Source organism: Pipistrellus kuhlii, unplaced genomic scaffold (assembly GCF_014108245.1).
Source record: "Pipistrellus kuhlii isolate mPipKuh1 unplaced genomic scaffold, mPipKuh1.p scaffold_m20_p_10, whole genome shotgun sequence".
NCBI lineage: Eukaryota > Metazoa > Chordata > Mammalia > Chiroptera > Vespertilionidae > Pipistrellus > Pipistrellus kuhlii.
In genome coordinates this window covers 41,961,111-41,987,053 of record NW_023425405.1, presented here as the reverse complement: position 1 = coordinate 41,987,053, position 25,943 = coordinate 41,961,111, and the positions used below count along the sequence as shown (strand labels likewise).

Below are 25,943 nucleotides of genomic sequence, written 5' to 3'. Positions count from 1 at the left end.
TCTCCCTCTCCCTCTCTGTTCCTCTCTTTCTAAAAATCAATAAGTAATCTTTAACAAATGTACTAATTCATGCTTACAAGACAGTAAATAAAGAGACCTACTGAGAATACTATCTTACAAAAATCACATGTGGCTATAATTTATTCATTTAATAGGTGACTGAGTGTTTGCTACCACCTCACACAGGCCTGAGCACTTAGTCACATGATCTCTTTTAATCATCGAGAGGCAATTAATGATCCTTATTTAACAGATGAGGAAACTTAGTTTAAATTACTTATTTGCCCAAAGATACAAAATTAAAAATTGGTTCAACCTGTACTCAACCTAGGTCTAACACGAAAACCCAAAATGCCTTACAATACTATATAATCTCTTAGAGCACTGAATTCCTTTGCTCTGTTCCCTCTGATTTCATTAACTACAGCTGGAGATAGTAAGAGTGAAGAGGAGGTGGTAAGCAAGGGAGCCAGAGGAAGCAAAACATTTTTTTTTTAATTTGCAAAGAAATTTGGCTGCTAATAGCTCAGTTAATATAGAAGCAATTCTACTAAAAAGCAAACTACATAGATGTTTTTAAGTTCCCATAGTAGAATAATGATGCATTTCTCAAAATCAATAAAGTGAAAATGTAGACATTTACCTGAAGGAAAAATGTAATAAAAGAAATAATTCCGAGGACTAGAAACAACAGTGAAAAGAAGTTACTGTTCTGTCGTTTTGTTTCAGGATCATCATTTCTGGTAAAAATCTGTTAAGAAAATAATGAAAAGGGTTTTAAGTCAGTCACTGAAGGAGTCATTCAGGGTCAGACCCATTTCCCATCTAGCACAGTCATCAGGGGTCAAGAGGCCTTTGGTACATTGAAGGTTGGGGTTGGCTTCCTTAACCCCAAACTTAAAGGTGTATGTACGTTCCCTTCCCTAGAGGCTGATAATGGGTCTATCGTTCCCAAATCAACCCAACACTTTTCCTGCTCAGACTCCCCCTTGGAGTCATGAGCGCCCCACCTACTCTGTGAAGTGGAATTGAGACCGAATCTCTGTTCCTCCTCTGGTGGGAAATTACACTGTAGGGCCATTCACTGTTTTTCGATTTGGGCATTTCAAACTGTCCCAGAGTTTCTGGAGGCAAGTCTGATGATATGATTTTGGTGAATCAGAAAGTGGGGGTCATTCACTCAGTGCAAAATAAGAGAGGTGTTTCTTTGACCCAGTCTTCTCTGTAGAATGGCCAGTTAGAAAGTCAGTGGGTCTGCAGCCAGCTGACCCAGCACCACACATGGAGACACTTCCAGAGATGGGCAGAAGAGCTACGAGGATATCCTGGGCTCTAGGAGCGCAGAGAATAACCACTCCACAGGGGAAGAAGGCAAACATCGCTCTACATAGTGAGCCCAAATCCGTGTTGTGACAGCCACACACCAATTGGCTTCACCCAGACAGTTTTGTTCTTTGTAAGGAAAAAAGCTTTTTAGAAAAAAATTAATTTTTCTTGATGTCATTCCAACAAAAAGAATAGCTACCAATCAGTGAGTTCTCACTCTGTGCCAGGCACTATTACAAGCAAATTCGTGTATTACTCCTGTGACCCTCACAACCAACTCCTGAGGTTTATTTTATTAGCATCACTATTTTACACCGAGGAAAACTGAAGCACAGAGAGGTTAACTAACGTGTACAACATAACACAGCCTCACAAGCGATGATCCGGGGATATAAACCCAAGCAATCTAACTCACAGCCCACAACCTTAACTCTGTGTTACAAACCGTTAGTGAGACAGATGGCTGATTGCCTGCCTAATGCTATCTAGGAGCTAATGTGTCCGTCTGGACCACCTGCTTTGAAACCTATTGTTCTGTAAGGAGTGAAAAAACAAAAAAAATCCTTAAATTGAGTTTTTGTTGTACATAGCAAAAACCCATTCCTAACGATTAGATAATTCAAATTCTCCCACCTTTCCCCCAATGTCTCCTTCTCTGCCTGCAAGGCCAATGTTAGAAGAACTGGCAACATACAGGCCACCAGACAAATGTTTATGTAACGTCTTAACATGACAACTTTTGCACTACAATGGCAAGGTTGAGTATTTGCCACAGAGATCCGCTGGCCTACAGAGCCTAAAATATTTCCTATCTTATCCTTGATAGAAAAAATTTGCTAAACTCCTGACCTAAAACATATGCTCCATGCAATCCAGCCCTGTCTCCTTCTTATTACCTTTTCAGCCCATAGAATAGTAGCTGGCACAAAGCAAACACTGAGAAAATATCTCTTGAATGAAAACATTAAATATATGAATGCCAACCTGAAATAAGATAGCCAGGCATGGGTAGACCTGAATATTTATGACATTTCTACATATACACATGTGTTTGGCCTCTGTTTTATATAGTGATCAATTTCTTTTTCCATAGTATTTCCAGGAGTTAGGGCCAGGGTGTCCTGATCTTGAGGTTTGAATATCTGTCACTAAAAAGAAAGCATTCCTGCCTGGATTGTAACCATGTTGTTGAAAATGCCATCATGAAAGGCAAGTGCAACCAATGTTTGACAACCGCAATCTTTTGAAAGCTGTTCCATTTGTTTACATCTTAATAAATGAGATGGATTTCTTATGGAGGCAGCAAGCTAGGCCTGCTCATGTCTGGATAAGCGCATATGCCAGAGAAGAGTTCCCTCTCAAGCCAGCCTGACAAATAAATACACAGGGGACTCTCTCTGCTCGGTGGTGATAGGACAGCCCATGACATTCCCTCAGAGCCTAGTGAGGGCACGTAAGGTTCAGTCACCTCATCAGTTTCATCGACTACTTCAGTCTGGGTCCTAGAGAAACCGACTGACTGCCAGCACGAAAGGGGTGTAGAAAAATGAGCTTTCCTATCCCAAACCAGACTTCTATTCTTACATCTGTAAGCTGCTTAGTTTCATAGGAAGGTTCATGTCCTTTTGGCTTTCATATACAATTACAAATGTAAACAGTTCATTCTTTAGTCAGGACTCACAAGTAAATCCAGAAGTAAACATCAACACTTACCCCTATGATCTTTGAAAATATCACTGAAAATGCTGGTTGCAGGCCTCCATTTATAATAGCACTCAATATACCCACCACAAAATAAGGCCATTCGGTGATATTCAACTTTAGAATCCTCCAAAAGGAAACTGGAGGTATATCTTCATCCTGGAAAACACAAAATAGTTCTACAGGTTAGTAAGAAAAATAATTGATTCTTAATTGATTTAATAATGAACAATTCTTCCATATACAAAAAAATTTAATGAACATATTTAATTCTTATTTCCTAATCAATTGATGGTTTTTTAGCTTAAAACACACACACACACACACACACACACACACACACACACACACACACAAAATGATAATAATAAAAAAATGCCCGGCCAGTGTTGCTCAGTTGATTGAGCGTGGACCCATGCACCAAGAGATCACTGGTTTCATTCCATCAGGGCACATGCTTAGTTTGTAGACTCAATCCCTAATCAGGCATGCAGGAAACAGCCAACTAACGTTTCTCTCAAAGATTTTTCTACCTCTCCCTCTCCCTTCCTTTTTCTTTAAAATAAAAAATACAAATACTTAAAAAAGCACTGACTGATTATTACTCCTCAATTTTAAAAGAAATAAATGCTATTTCCACAACCATGACAAGAATATTTGCAAGTAGGGATAAAAGAATAGAAATGTTTATATTCGAAGACCTATTATAATTTGTCTCTTCACATGATACATTTTAATTTTATAATTCTTGACCTATAAATTATCATTCATAAATTCTAACTCAAGTCTAAAATGTTGAGATTTTGGTCTGTAGAACACTCTGGGGGATAGGACAGGAGGATTCTGAATAATCCTTTCTTGTTCCCACGCCTACCCCAGCCCTAACCCTCCGTACCAAGGCCTCTTTTTCACTAAGCTTTCTGTCTTGGCTTTGTGGTGCATGGATACTCTTGCGAGATGATCTTCTTCTTATTAGACTGGATCCTGAATCTTTTGGAGACATTTCCAAATCATCTATTTCACTTTTGGATTCACTTGTTTCATTTTCCAATTCAATTTCATTTCCTCTTGTCTAAAATAAACAAGATATATGCATAAGCTGGTTAGGCTCAGTTAACCTATGAGAATTAGTCATCGAATATTAGGAAAATGGCAATCTGAGTAGATATATAGGAAAGGATAAAGTTAAACTGCTATTTCTTTTTTTTATAATATATTTGAAAATTAAAACCACTGAATAAGAAGGATTCCCGCTAAATATGCTAAAATGTCATGGCATCACTCCACATAGCTCATCTAGTCATCTGTTTTGTGGGTGTTTTGGGCTCAATCATGTTTGCTTTGGACCAGTGCTGTCAACAGAAACATGGCATAAGCCACACTGTGAGCCACAGCTGTCATTTCAAATTTTCTCAGTGGCCACATTAAAAAGTGTGAGACAAGTACTATCAATTTTTTTTGTGTGTGTGTGAATTTATTTTTTAATTTTTTTATTGTAATCATTCTTTATTGTTGAAAGTATTACATATGTCTCCTTCTTTCCCCTATTGACCCCCTCCAGCCCGCCCCCAGGCCTTCAGCACCCTATTGTCTGTGCCCATGGGTTATGTATATATGCATACAAGTTCTTTGGTTGATTACCTCCCACCCATCCACCCACTCTCCCCCTGCCTTCCCTTTGAGATTCTGCACTCTGTTCCATGCTTCTATGTCTCTGGATCCATTCTGTTCATCAGTTTATTTTGTTATTTAGATTCCACATATGAGTGTGATCATGTGATACTTGTCTTTCTCTGACTGACTTATTTCACTTAGTATGATACTCTCCAGGTCCCTCGATACTGTCTTAAAGAGTAAGAGATTCTTCTTTTTTTTTATGCTGCATAATATTCCATGGTATAAATGTACTATAGCTTTTTTATCCACTCATCTACTGATGGGCACTTGGGCTGTTTCCAGATTTAGCTATTGTAAATTGTGCTGGTATGAACATAGGGGTACATATATTCTTTCTGACTGGTGTTTCGGGTTTCTTAGGATATATTCTTAGAAGTGGGATCACTGGGTCAAATGGTAGTTCCATATATAATTTTGGGGGGAAACTTCATACTGTTTTCCATAATGGTTGCACCAATCTGTATTCCCACCAGCACTTGTCATTTGTTGATTTGCTGATGGTAGCCATTCTGGCAGGTGTGAAGTGATATCTCATTGTTGTTTTAATTTACATCTCTCTGATGATTCAGTGACTTTGAGCATTTTTTCATATGTCTCTTGGCCAGTAATATCAATTTTAATTACATATTTTATTTAACCTAATGTATCTAAGACATTAGCATTTTAACTTGTAACCAGTGCCAATATTTATTGAAATATTTTGCATTCTTTTGTACTAAGTCTTCAGAATGTGGAATGCATTTTCTGCTTACAAACACTTTAATTCAGATTAACCACTATTCTCAACAGCCACATATAAAACTATTTAGACTTTTCTTTAATTTTCTCTAATGAGCCTTCTTTATAGAGAAATAAAATATCTAAAACAGTGGTCTAATCCTAAATCCTTCAAGTATTTTCCCCCCACTTCTCAAGATAATCAAGTCAACTTACATTTACTTATAGCACTAAATATAGCAAAATCAGTATATACCTGAGATACTTTAGGAAAATCTGGAGTTAGACTATACCTGCATAGTGACAAGTTTGAAGTAAATGCCTTTCTCTTTCATGAGTTCATCATGATTTCCTTTCTCTACAATGACTCCATTATCAAAACCAGCGATGACATCAGCGTTACGGACTGTAGACAACCGATGTGCTATCACGATGGTGGTCCGGCCTTTTCTGGCCTAAAGAGAGGAAAATTTGACTTTTGAATACATGAACAATTTTATGCAAACATTTATTCATTCAACTTGTGTTTATTGAGTATCAATGTCTTGCACACTGTGAAACTATCCAAGCTATATAATGTAGTCTCTGGCTTTAGTAAATATATAGTCAATTGATACGGACTTAAATGATGCTTTATTATGTAATTAGGGGCCCAGTGCACGAATTCATGCACCAGTGGGGTCCCTCGGCCTGGCCTGTGGGATCTGGCAGAAACAGGCTCTCTGACATCCCCTGAGGGGTCCTGAATTGTGAGAGGGCACAAGCCAGGCCAAGGGTCCCCACCAGTACATAATTGGGGCTGGGGAGGGATGCGGGAGGTTGGCCTTCTGGAGAGGGACCGTGGGAGGGCTCCAGGGTATGTCTGGCTTGTCTCACTCAGTCCCAATTGGTCAGACGCCAGCAGCAAGCTAATTTACTATTTGGAATATCTGCCCCTGGTGGTCAGTGCATATTATGCTTTGATTGGTTGAATGGGCAACTGAATGACCAGACACTTAGTATATTAGGTTTTCATTATATAGAATAAGGATAAGGATAAATATGATAGTCACATCTTAATATTATGTACACCTTTAAGTCTTTCAGCCTAAGTTAGCAGTAATAATTAAGGGCTTATTCAAAGTAAAAAACTCTACAGCCCAGGCATTGGCCAATCAGAGCAGACACAGGCTCATGTGCCACACCAGTACACGCTAGCTATGCCACCTATACCACAGGGTATCTGGAGGATCAAGACAGACAGTAAGTAAGAGGCAGCACAGTCCAGATAAACTTCAGCGTGACGTTGATATCTTAGCTCTGCCATTTATGAATTCCAAGTGTTTAATCCAAATCTGTTAACCTGCGTGAGGATCAATTTATTCAAACATAAAATGGGGATGGTAAAAATACTCATTTTTTAGAACAAGTGTGATGCTAAATAAAATAATGCACACGAAGCATTGTGACATATACACATGGGAAGTCCTAAGTAAATGGTTCTTTGCCTCAGTGAAGCACTATGGAAACACTGAAGAGTATAGATATTTTTAAATGCCAATCTCATTGTTATTGTAATACAAAACACAGACAGATAATCAGAACTTGTATGAAATTTCCTGAGGCTTTGTAACTTTCCCAATGCTTATGATATTTGGTACTCTACATTTTTCTTCTGGAACTAGCAACAAAATTCTCAATAGAAATTACCAAAAAAGATATCAGGATCAATATGAGAAAAAGTGGAAAACTCTAAGGAAAAAAAGACATATAGGAAAATTAGGTAGTAGCAACTAGAAAGTAGAGAAGACAATGGCTCAATTCTTTGGATGTTTTCAAGAAAAGGACTTTTAAAAAAAGTGTTTTTTAGTTTATTAATACTTTTTAATTGATTTTTAGAAAGAGAGGAAGGAAGCGGGAGAGAGAGAAATATTGGTATGAGAGAGAAACATCTATCAGCTGCCTCCTGCACGCCATCTGCAAAGGATTGAGTCTGCACCCTGGGCATGTGTCCTGACTGGGAATCAAACCAGCAACCTTTCAGTGCCTGGGAAGATGCCCAACCAACTGATTCGCACCAGCCAGGGCAGCAGAAAGTATTTTTAGATGCAGCCTTTTCAAAACAGTTTTTATTTACAAGTTAATACTGTTGTAGAATAAGAAAAAGACACAGATGTGAAATTACAGATAAGCATAGCGAAGGAGGAAACCACGACACAATTTTTATAACCTTTTTCCTCCCTCAACAATCTATTAAGCACAATGACAGGATGTTTAAAGGAACATGCAGTGTTGTTTTATTATTAGAGAGAGGAAGAGTTGGGACAAATATGAGTTCATCTTTGAATTCTACTGTGACACTTCAACTCAGAGCACTTTTGGGTCTCCACAGTCCTTGTCCTCACAGAGCTGCCTGGTTATGTTAAATGCCAGGGACACAGCACTTAGTGCCTGGCACAGAACAAGCACACAAATCCTCTTTGGTGAATGAATCACACCAACTCAAGAATAGTGGGAAGGTCAAATCCTGTTGCTAGTCAAGGACATTTCACGGCCTCTCCATGGGAGATAAGAGGTTTCTCATTTCCAATAGAGTCTTCATCAAGCCTTTACCATCTTGGAAATTAAGCGTGAACCTTCAGATGATATTTCCCCCTGGTCGACAAAAGTAAAAACTCACAAAACCTCAGTAACAGGTTTTCTCTAAAACTACATTTTTGACATTACAATAAAGACCCATTTTCCTTTGAGTCTGTATTTCTCATTGTTTAACTTAAAAAACTTGCAAGAACCTTTCAATGAAAGTTTATGCATCTCTACTTAAAAAAATAAAGAATAATGAAACAAACAGATCCAGAGGCCTGATTATTTTATTTTGATAGTGGAGTGGAAGGAATAACTTTAGAAGCGATTGAAAACTTACTTTTAAAAAAAAAATAATACTGCCGAAACTGGTTTGGCTCAATGGATAGAGAGTTGGCTTGGGGACTGAAGGGGTTCGATTCCGGTCAAGGGCATGTACCTTGGTTGCGGGCACATCCCCAGCAGGGGGTGTGCAAGAGGCAGCTAATCGATGATTCTCTCTCATCGGTGTTTCTAACTCTCTATCTCTCTCCCTTCCTCTCTGTACAAAAAATCAATAAAAAATATATTTTAAAAATAATAATAATACTAAAGCCCTGGCCAGCTAGCTTTAGAGCATCGTCTTGATATGCCAAGTTTGTCATAAGAGAATTAACCAATGAATGCATAAATAAGTAGAACAACAACCTGATGCTTCTTTCTCTCTCTACCTTGATCTCTCTCTGAAAAGAAAACAATAAATAAAAATACTAAGAATAACTTCTGGTGAGATGATCTTATGCTGATGAATCAGGTTGGTATGAACTGAGGCTCACAGACCTTATCCAGGGCCGCCTGCACCACTGCTTCACTCTCAGTGTCCAAGGCGGACGTGGCCTCGTCCAGCAGCAGGATCTTGGGGTTGCGAACCAGGGCCCGAGCGATGGCGATTCTCTGTTTCTGTCCCCCACTCAGCTGCGCCCCTCTCTCTCCTACCAGGGTGTCAAATTTCTACAACAAGAAAACACAGGATGAGTTAGCAATAGCACAAGTTATCTCAGCTCCCGTTTTAAGATGGGAAGGAACCTCCTGGATAATACAACCCAGTTCCTTAAAACTCAGCAATAACCAACCCTCCTTTTCAAAAATATGACTGGCTGCTAGAGCTTTACAATCTGAGGTAGTCTGGGTTTCCCTTATTAGAAGATTCCTCCAGATCACAGTTTCCTAACTTGTTAAGCATTAGGTCAGCACTCTAGTCTTTGAACCTCTGGCATGACAAAGATCAAGAAGGACTTACATTAGGCAGTTTCATGATAAAGTCATAGGCATTGGCTTCCTTGACAGCTTTCTCAATCTCATCCATGGTGACGTTTTCACGGCCATAGCGAATGTTTTCGGCTATTGTGGTGGCAAACAACACAGGCTCCTGACTCACCACGCCGATGATTTCCCGCAGATACCTTACGTTGATGGTCCTGATGTCCTGTCCATCAATGCTGACCTGAAGTGAAAGGTGTCACTTTTACCCACTACAGCACAGTAGCATGTGGCCTGCAATGGCACCATGATAGCTGCGGCATCTCGCCCAGCCAACGCCCTCTCACCGTGCCCTCCGCAGGGTCGTACAACCTCTGGATCAGCTGGACCGTCGTGCTTTTCCCACAGCCACTGTTCCCAACCAGGGCCACCGTCTGCCCACTCCGAACCTGCAGGTTGAGGCCCTTCAAGATCTGGGAGGACGAGTGAGAAATAAAACTTAACAGCAATACACAGGACTACGAATGGACAGCTGAACTCAAAGTGAGGGTTAAACATTCAAATTCTTTTAAAGTCTCCAAAGAAAAGTATGAGAAAGTATTCAATACATCATTGAGTCATTGATTCATCATTGATCACTGTACCTGAACTTCTTTTCGAGATGGGTAACTGAAGTGCACATCTGTGAATTCCAAATTTCCCTGAATATTATCTGGTTTGTGCCCATTCCTCGAATAACTGTCAATGCTTGGCTTCTAAACAGAATAAAATATCAGAAGGTTTGACTAGATTACAACAACTGCTTGGAGTGATGTTTGTGGAAAGTTGGAACAAGTGTTAAAAAAAAATCTACTTTTTAAATAGAAACACTTTTAAATAGCTGGGTAAATAGCCAGCTGAGACTCACATTGTCAATTATCTTGAAGATTTCAAACGCTGCTCCTCTTGCATTTGCAAATGCTTCAATGCTTGGAGATGCCTGTCCAATACTAAAAGCCCCAATTAACACGGAGAAGAAGACCTGAGGGATGGGAAGGAAAAGCGTCAGGTTCCTGAGGTACTGTTTAAACAATCTTTTCATACTCTTTTTTCCTAATACAACTTACTAAATTTTAAAATGGCAAGGTAACATATACCTAGCAAATCCTAGGTGTTAAAAATATGTTTTAAAATATTTTTAAATATTTAATAGCTTAAGTACTTTTCAACTTAGAATGCAGGATTAGTCTTACATGCTCAATGAGACAATTGTGTAAATTCTATAGGACCAGAATATTATAATAGAATATTTCAATATTTATTGAGTGGCCAAGAGCTTTGGTTTATTTAGACCATCAGCAGATAGAGGAACTAAACCCTAGTACAGCGTTTTTCAACCGCTGTTCCGCGGCACACTAGTGTGCCGCGAGATGTTGCCTGGTGTGCCGTAGGTGCAGACAAGACAAGAATTTTATAATTTTTCACTATTTTGTTTACTTAATATTTCATAATAAAGTAATTATAAAATACTTTGTGTTTATTTGATTCCTATTCAAGAGAATTACTTTATATATAGTCAATATAGGCACAGAGTTAAATTTTTTAACATTTTCTAATGGTGGTGTGCCTCGTGATTTTTTTCATGAAACAAGTGTGCCTTTGCCCAAAAAAGGTTGAAAAACACTGCCCTAGTAGGAGACACACAAGGTCTAGGTCTGAATCCTGGGTTAAGTACTATTTGGCTATATGTCTCCAGGCAATTCTTCTAGAGTTTCTGGGTTTCCATTTTTCATTTGAAAAAAAGAAAGAAAAAAAAACAAAGAAAAAAAACAAAGAAAAAAAAAACCAACAGGCAAAATTCTATGTTCCATACCCAGAAACAGCACATATAAAAATATTTTGTAAATTGTACAGCACACACATCTAAGGCATTATTCTTTACCAGGTTGTCTTTTCTTCCCCCCTCTACCAAACTGTTCTCTTTGAGGTCAGGTAAACAGGTTTTGATTTTGCCCAAATCAGTTTCTTATTGATAAAGACCTGGCTTTGATTTTGTTTCTCATCCGGGTGAAAGAGAACTAATGTCACTATTCCTTTCTTTCTAAACCACACAGCAATTTTAGTCCCCAAGAATTCACATACAAGGAATTCTGCTAAGTGATTCTATATTCATTTTTATCAATTAGTCTTTACAACAACACTGCCATTTCTATTTGGCAAAAGAGGTATGAAGGCTAGAAAAGTCTATGTGGCTGCCCCAAAGCATACAGCTAAAAGTTATAGGCTGGAATTTGAAACACGTCAGCCTGATATCAAATCCTGTGGCTTGCTCCTATTCTCGATGGTTCCATTTTGAAAGGCAGATCTGTGCTCAGTGAGTACTGGATTTACAACTGCCTATATATATATATATATATATATATATATATATATATATATATATATCACAATGAAGTAGAATACTTCTCTTATCAACCAAGGCTCACCCACAGTATCACTATCCTAATGAAAGCTTTTTGGTTAAAACCATTCTTAACTGAAGAGCCCTATACATCGTAGATGAGGCAAAGTCTGAAAAAACAAGATACACAATTATCAGACCCACACTACCTATTTCCTGAGAAAGGGAACTGATTTTAAGGGACTCAATCAAATAGGGTCTGCCATTAACTAAATATACTTATGCTTATTAGCCTATGAAAAAGGAACCAAGTGACACTACTAACAATATGCACTTTATTAGATCAACATGCAGACTGAGCCTGACCTGTGTGGCTCATTTGATTGAGCACCATTCCAGGCACCAGGAGGCTGTGAGTTCGATTCCAGTTCAGGGCACATGCCCTGGTTGTGGGCTCGATCCACAGTAGGGGGCATGCAGGAGGCAATCAATTGATGTTCCTCTCTCTCCTTCTCCCTTCCTCTCTCTAAAATCAATGGAGAAAAAAAATATATATATATATATAAAATTTATATATATTTAAATATATATATTTAAAAATATATAGATTCACTAATGAAAAGTTTATGCTATAGAGACTGGTGACCTTAGTATTAATCTAGGCCACAGGATAGGCTTTTCAAAGGGGATTACAAAAAAGACAAAACTGGTTGTTGAATACACCTGATTTCCTTACCACTTTTCAATCTAATAGTTAATGCCTATGTTATTCACTCGTTCTTCAAGATGTATTCTCCAACAGTCAAGCCCACACCACCCTGCCATTTCATTGGCTTTTTTTTTTTTTAAAACAGTGATTCTTTTCTTAATATGCTATCACTTACAGTGAGTACTTTTCCAATAGTGTATTTTCCTGAAAGGACCAAGGAGGTCCCATACCAGAATGCCAGAGCATATGATGCATAGATCAACAGGAAAGCAGCGCCCATAGAGATGTTGGCCGTAATGGCTTTCCTTATCCCGATTCTTTTAGCTTCTTCCAAATTTTTGTTGTACCTGGGAGGAGTAACAGAGATGATCACATATACTCATAAACATGTAAAATGGGTCAATACAGCAGAATGCTTATTGAGGACTTACAATGTGCCCAGCCCTGTGGTAGGTGTTTTACATGTATTTCTCCTTTTGTCCATACATTGATCCTAGAATGTTAGAACTATTTAATCTCTTCTTGTAGAGGAGGGAAATGAGTCTTAAGGGGATTAATTGGTGGGGGGAGTCTTCTAAAAACATCTTTTTTGTTGGCCTTAGCAACAGTGAAATTAGTGGAATAATAGTTTGCAAACTTCTAACACCGGCATTGTTTCATACACAAAACAAAACAGACACTATGAACACTCTTCTTTCCCTTACCATCTGCGTGCTTTTTTAATGTATTAATAAAATGAAGAAATAATGCTAGGAAGTAAGCCCTTCACATCTCTGACTATTACAGCAGCTTTGGAGTCGTACTGCACCCCAACCTGCATCTCTGCGGGTCTACAAGAAGAACCAACGGAAAGAAAACCAAGTGAGGAGAAGGGTGAAGAGAGAAAATGGAATCACCGTGGTCAAGCTGCTAAATTATTCAAATCAAGTAGGCTGAGGCAGGAAGGGTTTCTATTCCTGCTTTAACAAGCTGGGAAATGAAAGCTTTTGAACTTCCCAGTCTTGTTTCAATGCCCAGACATTTATTTAAACCGAAGATCCTCTAAAGGACTCGTGGCAAGACCAGACCCCCTGGTGCCTATCCTCCACAGCACGTGGCATCCATCAGCCAGATCATATCACCTGACTTCTGACTGGTAACGGTTCTGGGCCCATCATGGGGCTAAGGATGCAGGACTGATTATTCTCAAGGATGTGATTTTTGTTATAAGAACTCTTAACTTTTCTTTCCCCATCAAACACGTCTGGGGTTTTGCCTCGCTGTGTTTCTAGTTTGCATACTATAATAAAAACCGTGAGTAAATCTTTGTCATTTATTTCTAGCAAAGCTCCCAGTGTCTTTTGAGTTTGTTTGACATATGTGTAGGAGCATTTTGTGAATTGTTATGCAATACATTTTACATTTAAATAAATTATGTAGTTTATCTTATTTCCATCGACATTTATTTTTAAAAAATCACGGACCTGAAAAAATGATCAGGCTTAAAAATACGTAATAATCCCTCACTGTGTATCAGCGTCCCCTTCGTTAGTCTTTCTACACATCGCCTACATCCTATTCCATCAGTCACCGCCCCCAACACGGTCATGTCATGGCTGCCCACTGCTGGAAGAAGGGGCTCTGGCCTGGTGGTTCAGGTCACCCACCTCAGGCTCAGGGACTGAGAAAATAAAAATCTCAGCACATTGAGGACCCTGCAACCTGTTCACAGTACAATGGTCTCTATCATATTAGCCAAACTTGGAGAATACCCATGAATACTTCTTACAGAAAGTAGAGCAATAACTGTGGAAATCACTGTATGGTTTACAGTTTATTTAAGTGTAAAAAGTATTACATAGCACTTCAAATTATACAAAAGAGGGCAAAAGCAAGGAAGCAAATAAAAAACAATGTTGGTGTCCACTGATAAGATTTTCTCCCCCCAGTTCTAATGATTTAAAGCTCTCTCCCAAACGTTAATTCTTGTACTTTTTAAACCCGTGGGGATCAGTGACTATCTGGTGTTAAAGTTAAAGGAGTTGCTGTCTGTAACTTCATCTTCATTTGAAAAGAACACAGCAGACTACTTTGCTCAAAAAGACAAGATGTGGAGCTAAGATAATGGGGCCCAAATTTAAAGTAAAGGAAGGATCATTAAAAATAAAGAATCAAGGTAATATTAGTAGGGAAATAGGACAGATTATAACTAAGCTTTACATCTGTCTTTATCCTATTAATCACAATGCCCTGCAGAATTTAGACCACTGCCTGACAGAAAAAGAGTTCATCGTTGTTGTGATAAAAGAACTTACTTCCACATAGAATTCATATTTTGAGGTCTTTAATCTAAAAAAAAAACATGACCATATAAATGTCATACTAATTTTCGTTGGGGGTTTGTTCCATTAGCATGTACAGTGGTTCAAGCCCTGCTCAGATGGAAACATGCATTCTTTTTAGCCTCATGACTTTGTTTAACCAGCTATCTATCAGTTGGGAAAGCCTGTCGAATGAAATTTACATGGCCCCCACGTTCGCTGAAGACCAAATTTAAACAGAACTTCATCGTGATAAAATAGTAACGTATTATTAGAGTATCATTATTTCTTCCTCCAAAAATGTCAATCCCCAACTTGCCAGTTTTAACCTTTGAACTAAAAATTATCTTTGAGAAAGAGGTTTCAATGGTTGAGATATATATATATATCACTTTATGAGTTAATCTGAGATGAAAAGTACTACTAGGCATAAATTATACATGATTACATTTAAGGAACATTAACAGTATGACTAACACCCTCTTATCTTCTTTATTTCAGTTCTTGCTTACCGAGAGACTAATGTAGAAATCTTTCACTGATAAGCTGTTGTCGCATGCAGCCAGAGGAAACATTTGCATAGGAAGAAGCAACAAGGAAGAAAATAATTTAGATACCAGAAAAGAAAATGAAAAAAAGAAAGGGGTAAGGAGGGGGAAGGGGGAGAGATAAACAATAGTCCTTTTATTTTTTGATTAGCATTTCCATAAAAAATACAAAATCAGCTATTAAATTCACTGAAAGCATTATGGTAATTAAAGTAGGAGTTCCTAAAATTGACTGAAGTCACATAACAAAAAACATTGGTATTTAGAAAAAATTCTTCTTCTTAATTAAAAATTATACAAATATTTACCAGCCACTTACAAGTGCAAGAAACAATTTTAATTAAGCAAATAAAAAGCAATATTAATAGACAAACACTTGTAAGACACATGCAGAGAGAAAAAAATTAATTAAGGAGAATAAAACAATTTTCTACTATTGATTAAATTCATTTTATATTCTGGTTAATTTTCACTTTAAGTTTCCTCCTGCTAACTTGAACAGGGAGTCTAGAGACCTTAGTTGCTTGTGTACTTGGAAGCTGAAAAGGAAAGGGGAAGAAACTGAAGGATTATATTTGGTCTCAGAATAGTTTTATCAATTCTACTTCCAGATTATATCCCAAATCTATGTACCTGTTACCCATCTCCTGGCAGCAGTCTCCATCAGGCCACCGTAAGCCCTCTCACCTGGACCACCATTGCAGTCTTCCCACTGGTCCACCGGGCTCTACTCTTCTACTGCCCTCCTCTACTCACCAGCCCACTTACAGACAGAGAAATCATCTTAAACATGATGTGGACACCCCTTTTCTTCTTTAAGATCCTCAACGCCTTCCCATTGCCCTTGGAATAAAATCCTAACTCCTTATCACAACTTGGAATTCCCCACGTTATGGCCTGACCCACCTTCAACAGCTTCTCTTCACCGCAATCTCCCCTAGCTCAGCTGAGCTCTATTTCCTACAGTCATTGCCCCCTCAGGACATCCAAAAGACTCTACTATCCCGGCCCTCACCCAGGAAGGCCATTTCTCATCCCTTCCTCCTCAGAAATGCCTTCCTGACCACCATATTTAAAGCAAGTTTGCCCTCCTCACCTTCATCAGCATACTCTTTGATTGGTTCATTGCATGTTTGAAAAATTTATAATCTGCTTCTTTGATGTCTTTCTTATATTCTTCTTTCCTTCCTTCCCTTTTTTTCTACCTTTCTATTTTGACTAAGGATCACATAAGGGTAAATATCCTCTATTTCTGATTCTATTCACTGACAATCCAGAAGTTAGCACAGTGCTTGTCATGTGGTGGATGCTGGTTAAATATGTTGAATAAATGAACTTTTAAGAAATGGGCAATCTGGAAAGAACCTTGGGACTTCAGACTGTAATCTTAAACCAATGCTTAACTTCAGACAATACTAATTTCCAATTTTCCAGGGGAGGTTGTTCTTTCAAAGATACATCCCAGTAACTCTTATCATGTGAAGAAATGCTTCCATATATAAAATGAACCTTTGAATAGAGCTATGTAGGCCCATTTGCTTATTCTTATAATAAAAAGTTGATCACCATCTTCTCTAGAAGACAAAAATATGTCTGTACCTACTAATTAAAGCACTCCATTTAAAAAATATCTTGATGCCCTTACACTTTTAGTGAACTAAAATGATCAGATTCATCTAAGTTCTGCATATTGGACTTGACTCCCATAATGCCCTCTCCCTTCTACCCTGGTTATATCTCATATCTCATTATCATTTTGTTGCTAATCATCTTTCAAAAGTATCATATTTCTCAAATTTAGGATGTGATTAACTTTAGGAAGCATTGTTATTCTGTTATTTGATGTAGCATCAGTTCACATACAGGTGAGACCCAAAGGGCTAGAGTCTCTATTATAAGCATGTGCCTCATGGAAAGTGACAGCAGGAGAACTTGTGTCTCAACCTTGGCAACAGGGAAAGGGCAGGGAAAACCCTCCCCTGGGAATCTGAACCATAAGGCAGTATCCATGCAGGTCTGAAGTGTGAATTCCTACTAGGAGTGTAGACAGAGAAGTTAATGTAAGGTGGTCTTGGATCAGTGACCCCAGTGATTGGCACAAACCCAAGTCCCACCTGGAAGAATTGAGATCCATAGCAGTTGTAAAAAGTCACTGATTGTAGGGCTTATCTCAATGCCAGAGAGGATGAGTTGTGACAGAAAAATGTGCACCTTAGAACTGATGCAATACTATCTATTTCCTGCTGGTTCCTGGAGTGACATTTTTTTCTGAATCCTGACCAGGTACTCAGATCTTACTTTATGCTGTTAGTCTGCAGGCTCTACAGGAATCTCCATGCCTATAATCATATCATCTACGAATCATGAAAATTTTGTTTCTATTTTCCAATCATTACAGCTTTTATTTTTATTTAGTATTTTTACTCTTCGTTTCCTTGGCCTGCAGAGTATATAAATTCAGACCCTACTGTGTAGAAGCCCGAGGTTTTGATTTCTATGGGAAGATGCTTTCCCCCAGCTCAGAAACAAGGCAGAAGCAGATACACTTTGCTTGTCTCCCTGCACTAGTGGGCATCGTACTTTTCTGGTCCACCTTTCCATGGAGGAAAACTGGAAAGGATCCCAAGTTAAAACCTTTATTCTTTGTCAGCTCAGCCATCAACTATTCAGAAAGAACTTTGTGAATAGCATCTCTACAAGAAACCCTATGCCTCTAATAAAGTCTTTTATTTCCCAATAATATTTACCCCACCTGCTATATTAGGTATTGTTTTATTTTATTCTATTTTTTTTTTTGTGGTTGTCTGTACCCTTCCTCTGCCCTGTTAGAATTTAAGCTCCAGGAGAAGAGGGAATTTATCTCACTGGATGTTTGCCTGGTCACTCAGGAAGATTCCTCAGTTTAGTGGCCAGACATATCTTAAGGGAAGGGCAAAAACCTTAGCAAAAAAATCAAGATAGGTCTTTCCTTTGGACAATAGTACTACCTTGTCACAAATCATTCTTAGAGGACATCTTTATGGGGTAAAATATCACATATGAACAAAAGGCTACTCCAAGCACCTTATGTACAGTTTAAAGAATAATTATATAGTGAATAACCACGTAACCACAACTGAGGTCAAGAAATGAAACACCGTCAGCCCCACAGAAACCCCCTGTTCTGTGTCCCACTATCACCCACAACTCCTTATCCCATTTTCCTTTATGGCTTTAACAATGTATGCCCTCCCAAACAATACAGTTTAGTTTTTCCTATTTTCTAAAAGAAATAGTCATAACCTAAAATACTGTATTATCAGATGTTAACTTTAAGTAAATTCAATTGCTGCTCAGAAATCAATGAATCTGATATTCTAAATTTCGATAAATTACCATGTATACTCTCAGAAATCTAATAAAAGGGAATATAAGTAGTTGTAAGGGAAACAACACAGTTAAAAAGATTCTGAACGTTTGCACAGATGTGCTTTTTAATTATATTTTTCTCTTCTAAATCATGGAGCATAACTACTGATGAGGGGCCAGGCAAGAGGGGAAATGAATCAGAAATTAACATGTCCCCACAGATCTTACACAAAAATACTCATTCAATCTTAGAAAAATCAAGGATGGTATGTGTCAATGATATCAAATACAGAAATAAATAAGAATTTACTAGATGGAAACATTATCGCCAGGGATAAAATGGTTCAGCACCAAGGAACTATTTTTATGCCACTACCCAACTAGAAGTCTCTAGGAAATTCTTTGAATTAGCAGATATAAGAAGAAATTCATAGATATAGAGAACAGATTGATTATTGCCGGGGGTGGAGTAGGGGGGGGGGAGGTTGAGGGACTGGGTGAAAAAGGGGAAGGGATTAAGCAGTACAAATTGTTAGAATAGCCATGGGGATGTAAATTATAGCATAGAGAATACAGTTAATAATATCGTAAAAAATGGTGTATAGTGCCAGGTGGGTACTGGAAATATCAGGGAACCACATTGTAAAGTATATAATTATCTAACCATTACACTATACACCTGAAACCAATACAGAATAATATTGAATGTAAACTGTAACTGAAAAATTGTTCAAATGGTTAAAGAAGAAACAAGTATATGACATTAACAACAACAACAAAAGGGAGAGTACAACTAGAATCACAACTTCTCCAGAATATTAGACATGCTGTAATATGGATGAAGCTGTTTAAAGAAACATACACATTGTCAACAACACTGTCAGCCTGAAGGGCATAAAAGATGACACAGAATTTAACATTCCTATCGACTTAAAAAGAGATTCAAACCTTTCCAGTTCTTTCTTCTGTCCTCCGAAAGCAATCACAGTTCGAATGGCTGCTAAGACCTCCTCAGCTACTGATCCAGCTTTTGCATATGCAAAGAGTTCTTTATCAGTAAATGAAGATAGTATCTGTTTAAAAATGCAATTTAAGATCATGTAAATTTTTTAAACAAGTTCATTTTATCATTTGTAAAATAAAAATATATACACAGATGCTGCTGGTAACATTAATATATTCATTGAACAAAATGTCTTTGGTCATGACATTCTAATTTTTAGTATACAGATATTTACTCTGTAAGACACTTAAATTCTCTTAAAACAGAGCTGATCTATATACATCTATATATATATATAAGCCTAATATGCAAAGTGTCCCCTCAGGATACCAGGAGTTAAATCGCTCACTCTGACCTGTGCTGACCACCAGGGGGCGGCGTGGAACAAAGGAAGGCCCCCGCCAACAGCCAGCAGCCTCTAGGATCCCTATCTGTGCACAAATTCCATGCACTGGGCCTCTAGTATATAATAACCTCCATTAAAATATTTTTTTTCTCACTAAATGCTTCAGGGATCCTCATCTGAATAAATAAAACTAGGAGTTTAGAGAAAGCTTCAGTAAAACATAAACAAATGTGGAAAAAAGGCATTACACCAAGGAATCCCAGCCCTTGCTCATGGTACTCTGATTTAGAAGTGTGAGTCAGAAGAATGCTAGGGACAAGCAAGTTTCACATGCCAGGAAAGCTGGCACTGCTGAGCAAAATAATACATGCAGCCACCAGGGGAGGCTTTGTTTTATGGGTGTTCTTTGATTCCTCTGTCTGGTTCCGGGGCATTTATTCTGTGGAAGAAACAGTACAGGGTACTTTAAATACACAGGATCTCATTTATTCTTCTCAATTGCACAGTGAAGTAGGTACTACTGCCCCTACTATATCTGCGGAAATGGAGGAATGAAGAGGTTACATCATTTTACAAATAAAGAAAATACCCAGGCCTTAGCAAGTTTGGCTTAGTGGACAGAGCGTCGGCCTGTGGACTGAAGGGTCCTGGGTTCGATTCCGGTCGGGGGCACAAGCCTGGGTTGCGAGCTCGATCCCCTGTAGGGGGCCTGCGGGAGGCAGCCAATCAATGATTCTCATCATTGATGTTTCTCTCTCCCTTCCTCTCTAAAATCAATAAAAATATATCTAAAAATTTTTTTTTTTTTTTTTTAAAGAGAAAATACCCAAGATTCAAGCCTGATACCATATGGCTTCAAAGCCTGAAAGAATAGCCACTAGAGGGATTCACTCTCTGAAACCAGCCATTGACATGTGTGAACTCTAGTCCTAAAGGGCCTTCTTATGAAAATCAAATCGCCTGGCCTGGGCGAAGGGCCAAGGCTACTATTTATATACGGAATGCCTACGTAGCCAACCATCCAGCTAAAGGTTACACACGAGCAGTTCATAATACACTACTGATTAACCTATTACACCGTTTCATAAATAATTTACAGGCATTTGCGGACTCACTTGCGTAAGTACTACTAGTCTATTCCTTCTTGTCATAAAGAGCCCAAAGCTGTTTTGGTTTTAACAATGCACTTCTTCCTTGGCTGAGTGTCAAGGTGAAAAGAAGCTGTGGCAGACGTAGGAACGGGTGGGTGAGAGCAAACGAACACTTATTCACCATGCCCCACGGGCAGACATTGTGCTGCATGCACTTATCTAACATCCCGCCCACACCCCAGGCCTCGCTGCCTCCTCACAGCCATCTTCCGAGGGCGGCACCTGCCTGAATCACTCACAACCTTGGGTCTGTGCCAGGGAGCTCATTGCCGTCCCTGAGCCAACGCGCTGCATAAAATGAGAGTCACATGCATTATGCTTCAGCTATTTTTCTCTGCTTCTCTGAAAATATCACCCTGTAACAGTCACCACAACCGAGGCAGGCAACGACAGGAAGATTACCAGAAATACTTTCAAATTAGGTGTTTCAAAATATGTTATTTTAAGTCGCTCTTAAATATATCAACTACCACACAACATTTAATAAGCCTGGCTCTTTCCCCCAATTCCCCTTCATGAGATTCCATAATGATAAGCATGTGAGTAAGCAAAACTACAACAGAATCTTCACAAAGTGTTTTGTTTTGCTTTTGTACTTGAAGAGATCATGCCTGTTAAAAAAAACCTTCCGAACTGTTCTTAGGGATATGAAATGGCAACTTCCACTGTTAGTCTAATGTAAACAAATGGTGATAATTCCATTATTACAACTCCCCACATAAACTATATTAAAAACATCACTAGCCCATCCCTTCTTCCCAAGGCTGATGATTTCTTAACAAAGCTTAATTATTATCCGTTTGAGACATACGAAATTGTTATTTCTTTAAGTTAAAAGCTGTCTGCTAATAGGCAATTTTATATTATTCAAACTAATGTATTTGGAAACAATATGTTTTTTACCACTATAGATATTCTGGACTTCATTTTTCTACTTCTCAGTGGAGTTTTGGTTTTGAGATAATTGATACCTTTTGTTTTTGAGATAACTACAGATTCACATGCAGTAAGAAGCAAACTGAGATCCCATGCATTCTTCATCCATGTCCCCAGTAGTAACATCTGGAAAGCTACAGTACAAAATCCCTACTAGGAACTGAACATTGATATAATCCATCCGTGTTATTCGGATTTACCAGTTTCATGTGCATTTGTGTGTGTATTTAGATATAAGCAATATATATACCTCTGTATATTCATGTAACTACAGTCATGACACAGAGCAATTTCATTACAAGGATCCCTGATGCTAGTTTTTATAGCCATAGCCACCTCTTACCTTACCCCTTATCTCCCCCCCACCCCCACCCCAATCATCCCTAACCTCAGGAGAACACTAATCTGTTCTCTGTCTATAATCTTGTCATTCCAAGAACCTTACATAAATGGAATCATATGGTTTTATCACCTTTTTGAAATGACTCTCCCCCTGCCACCCCAGTATAATTCTCTTGAGATTCATCTAGGTTGTTAAGTGAATCAAGAGTTTTTTCCAGCCCTGGCCAGTTTGGCTCAGTGGATAGAACATTGGCTTGCGGACTGAAGAGTCCTGGGTTCAATTCCAGTCAAGGGTGTGTACCTTGGTTTCAGGCACATCCCCGGTGGGGTGTGTGTGTATGTGTGTGTGTGTGTGTGTGTGTGTGTGTGTTCAGGGGGCAACAAATTGATGTTTCTCTCTGATCAATGTTTCTAGCTCTCTATCCCTCTCCTTTCCTCTCTGAAATCAATACACACACACACACACACACACACACACACACACACACACACATATATATATATATATATATATATATATATATATATATATATATATAAATTTTTTTTAAAGTTTTTTTTTTTCCATTTTATTGGCAGGTAGTATTTCATGGATAGTTTGACCATTCAGTTGTTGAAGGATAGCCTGCTATTGTTGGGTCCACATTTTCAGCCATTATTTCTTCCAATACGCCTTCAGTCCCACTCTTTCTCCTCATCTTTTGGGACTTCAATGGTAATAAATATGATTGTTTTTTGGACCTTTTGCTATTGTTCCACAGGTCCCTGAGTCTTTTCATTTTCTCCTCATTTCAGAATAGATGAATTCTATTGTTCTCTCTCCCAATGTGCTGATCCTATTCTATTATCTCCACTCACTGTGTCAGAGCTCATCCAACCTGACTTTTCTGCTGTGTATCTTCTATCTCTAATTTCACTTTGTTCTTTTTTAATAACTGTTTCATTGCTGACATTTTCTATTTTTTTTTTGTTTGTTTCAAGAGAATTTATAATGGCTTAGTGAAGCATTTTTATACTAGCTATTTAAAAATTCCCTTCAAATCATTCTAGCATCTGACTTACATCAATATTGGTGTCAGTTTAATTGGTCTTTCTCTCATTCAAGTTGTGTTTTTGGTGCTAAATGTGACAAGTAAAATCTTATTATATCCTGGACCTTTTATCTATTATGTTAGGAGACTCTGAGTCCTGTTTAAACCTTTATTTTAGCAAAGAGTAACCCTCTTTGGGTTTAGGGTGCAATTTTTGGCCTACTATTTTTAAAAAGAACTTTCAATTGCAGTTCACATTCATCATTTTTGGCCTACTTTTGTGAGTTTTGGTCCTATTGGCAGTTTAATATTCAGAGCCTCGCTAGGATTGCTTTGGTCAGAGGGGTTTATTTGGAGCTGCTGGGGCTCTTATGGAGCCTGCCTCTGCTACCTGCGGGTCTAAAGGGGGCTTCTCAAGGTCATTCCACCAGGTACCTCCTGCTAGGGGCAAAGTGTGTAGATGCTCCTACTTGTGCCCTGGGTGGGAAAGAGAAGCTCCGTGCCCATCGAAAGGCTTCCTGGACCAGGAAGGTTGCTGGGACTGGGTCCCTTCCTGTGCTTCCTTCTTGCCCTGGTGTCTCTGGGTTGGATAGGACAGCCTCAGGCTCACAGGGACAAAGAGGCTTCCCAGACTGGACCACATTCCTTTTTAAATGGCCCACAACCGCCTTAGCTGGTTTGGCTCAGTGGATAGAGCATCGGTCTGCGGACTGAAAGGTACCAAGTTTTATTCCTGTCAAGGGCACATGTCCTGGTTGTGGGCTAATCCCCAGTAGGGGTCGTGCAAGAGGCAGCCGATCAGTGATTCTCTCTCATCACTGATGTTTCTATTTCTCTCCCTCTCCCTTCCTCTCTGAAATCAATAAAAATATATATTTTTAAAAATGGCCCACAATCAGAGAATGCAGAGTGAGGGTTAAAATGTATGTCTCCAGCAATAAGCTATTTATCAAGTAAATAGTATCTGAAGCAATGCATAATTAGTTAATAAAAGATGAGTTATTTTCCTAACTTAACTAGAACGGACACCAATACATTTTAGATAGTTTATCAACAAATTCTCATATGAAGAATTGGTCACCTGACTCGCTTAATATTATAAACAGAAAAACCGATTAACGTGGAAAGCTTTTGCCAAATGTTTCAGCTGACTGATACTGAGATGCAATTTAACCACCAAGAATACCATTGAAAGCCTGTGCTATTCTGAGCAGCAAATTAACAGAATCCTCAAAACTTCAGTTTCTTCCTCTGTAAAATGGTCTAATAGCTATACTTCAGAAAGATAACAGAGTCCCCGAAACCGGTTTCTAGCTCTCTATCCCTCTCCCTTCCTCTCTGTAAAAAATCAATAAAATATATTAAAAAAAAGAAAAAAAGAAAGATAACAGAGTAAATACCCAATAAATGGCAGTTACTGTTTGCAAGAACAAAACAATATCTATCCTACAGAATAAAAACCTAAAACTTCGCAATGTTTGCACCTGATTACTATTGTTGGCCTCAGCGTTGGTTGGCTCTCCTTTATTTGATATGTTTTTCCCCACACGAATTTGTAGCACTTTCTTTAAGTTGTGTTAAACCCAATAGAAATTACATACTGGGCCGATCTCTCCACCACAGCCTGCTCTTACGTCTAATAGGTTTAAAATGAACACCACACTGAGCCTTAAGAGGGAAAATAAGTTTTACTCTGCCTTTGTGACCAGGAGAGAGAACTACAGACTTAGTATTTACAATGCACATCAGAGTAGGACATACTTTTTAAAAATTACTTTCATACCAATGGATTTAAATATATATAAACATAAAACCATTTATGATGCTGATAAAACTGACTTATCAATTAACAAAATCTACCAAACCAAAAACATGAACACTAATCAAGCTAATTGAATGGGACACGTGTGTGGTTCACTAAACATGGGTTTCTATTTGCTGTGTGAGTATGGAATTATCAACTAGAGAACACAGCTCTTTAAAGAGGTGAGCATGCCTTTTATAAAAAGGCAGAAGATAAGATAAGAGAGCTACTCCTTTCTCTCTCAGCTCTTCTCCAAGTAACCCCAGGGCCCAGGACAGCCTGGAGTCCTGGCAGGGGTAGAAGTCAATGAGGTGGCATCTGTTGATTCCCTCCGATTTTGAACAGAGGATTACTGATTTTGAATGGATCAGGTATAGAGTCAGGGTCATCATTTGGTAAAAACAGCCATAGTTTGAGGGCCTGGATTATCAGGCGTCACCTACCTTTGCCCAGATGGCAGCTGACAGTCCAAGAACAGGACTGACGGCCAAAATCACAAGGGTTAGCTCCCAACCACGTGTAAATCCAACTATAAAGCCAGTGAGAAATGTTGATATCGACTGAAAGAATATTCCAATTTTGTCACCAATTCCTTCATTAATTTTGGAGACATCACTAAAAGAACAAATAGTGTTAGAAACAAACGTCAGAATTGTGAACACAGAACCTTCCCCCTGAATCCAGTTTTCCTTTGTTTGGACATGGGGTTAACTCATTGGCATCTCAGCTCCAGCTCCAGGGAGTGTCATGCTTTGCTCTGCTGCTCGCTGGCAGAGGACTTTCTGTCTGGGAAGTCAGTTCCTCATTCAATGCCAGCCATCCA

General features: G+C 38.6%; 1 protein-coding gene across 4 annotated transcripts in view; it reads right to left on the bottom strand.

Moving 5' to 3' along the window:
• LOC118714339 (phosphatidylcholine translocator ABCB4) overlaps positions 1-25,943 on the bottom strand; it is a 150,441-nt gene that overhangs the window by 103,172 nt on the left and 21,326 nt on the right. For 3 of the 4 annotated variants that reach the window (XM_036429544.2, XM_045578482.1, XM_045578484.1), the window contains 12 exons: positions 25,564-25,735; positions 19,456-19,580; positions 12,487-12,658; positions 10,130-10,243; positions 9,867-9,977; positions 9,570-9,695; positions 9,263-9,466; positions 8,803-8,973; positions 5,715-5,876; positions 3,923-4,099; positions 3,040-3,186; positions 644-751 (listed from right to left, as the gene is read on the bottom strand). In XM_036429544.2, the coding sequence (XP_036285437.1) occupies positions 644-751; positions 3,040-3,186; positions 3,923-4,099; positions 5,715-5,876; positions 8,803-8,973; positions 9,263-9,466; positions 9,570-9,695; positions 9,867-9,977; positions 10,130-10,243; positions 12,487-12,658; positions 19,456-19,580; positions 25,564-25,735 (1,789 nt within the window). Of the gene's footprint in view, positions 1-643; positions 752-3,039; positions 3,187-3,922; positions 4,100-5,714; positions 5,877-8,802; positions 8,974-9,262; positions 9,467-9,569; positions 9,696-9,866; positions 9,978-10,129; positions 10,244-12,486; positions 12,659-15,123; positions 15,144-19,455; positions 19,581-25,563; positions 25,736-25,943 lie in introns of those variants that run through there. The other variant, XM_036429543.2, reaches the window with a different exon arrangement.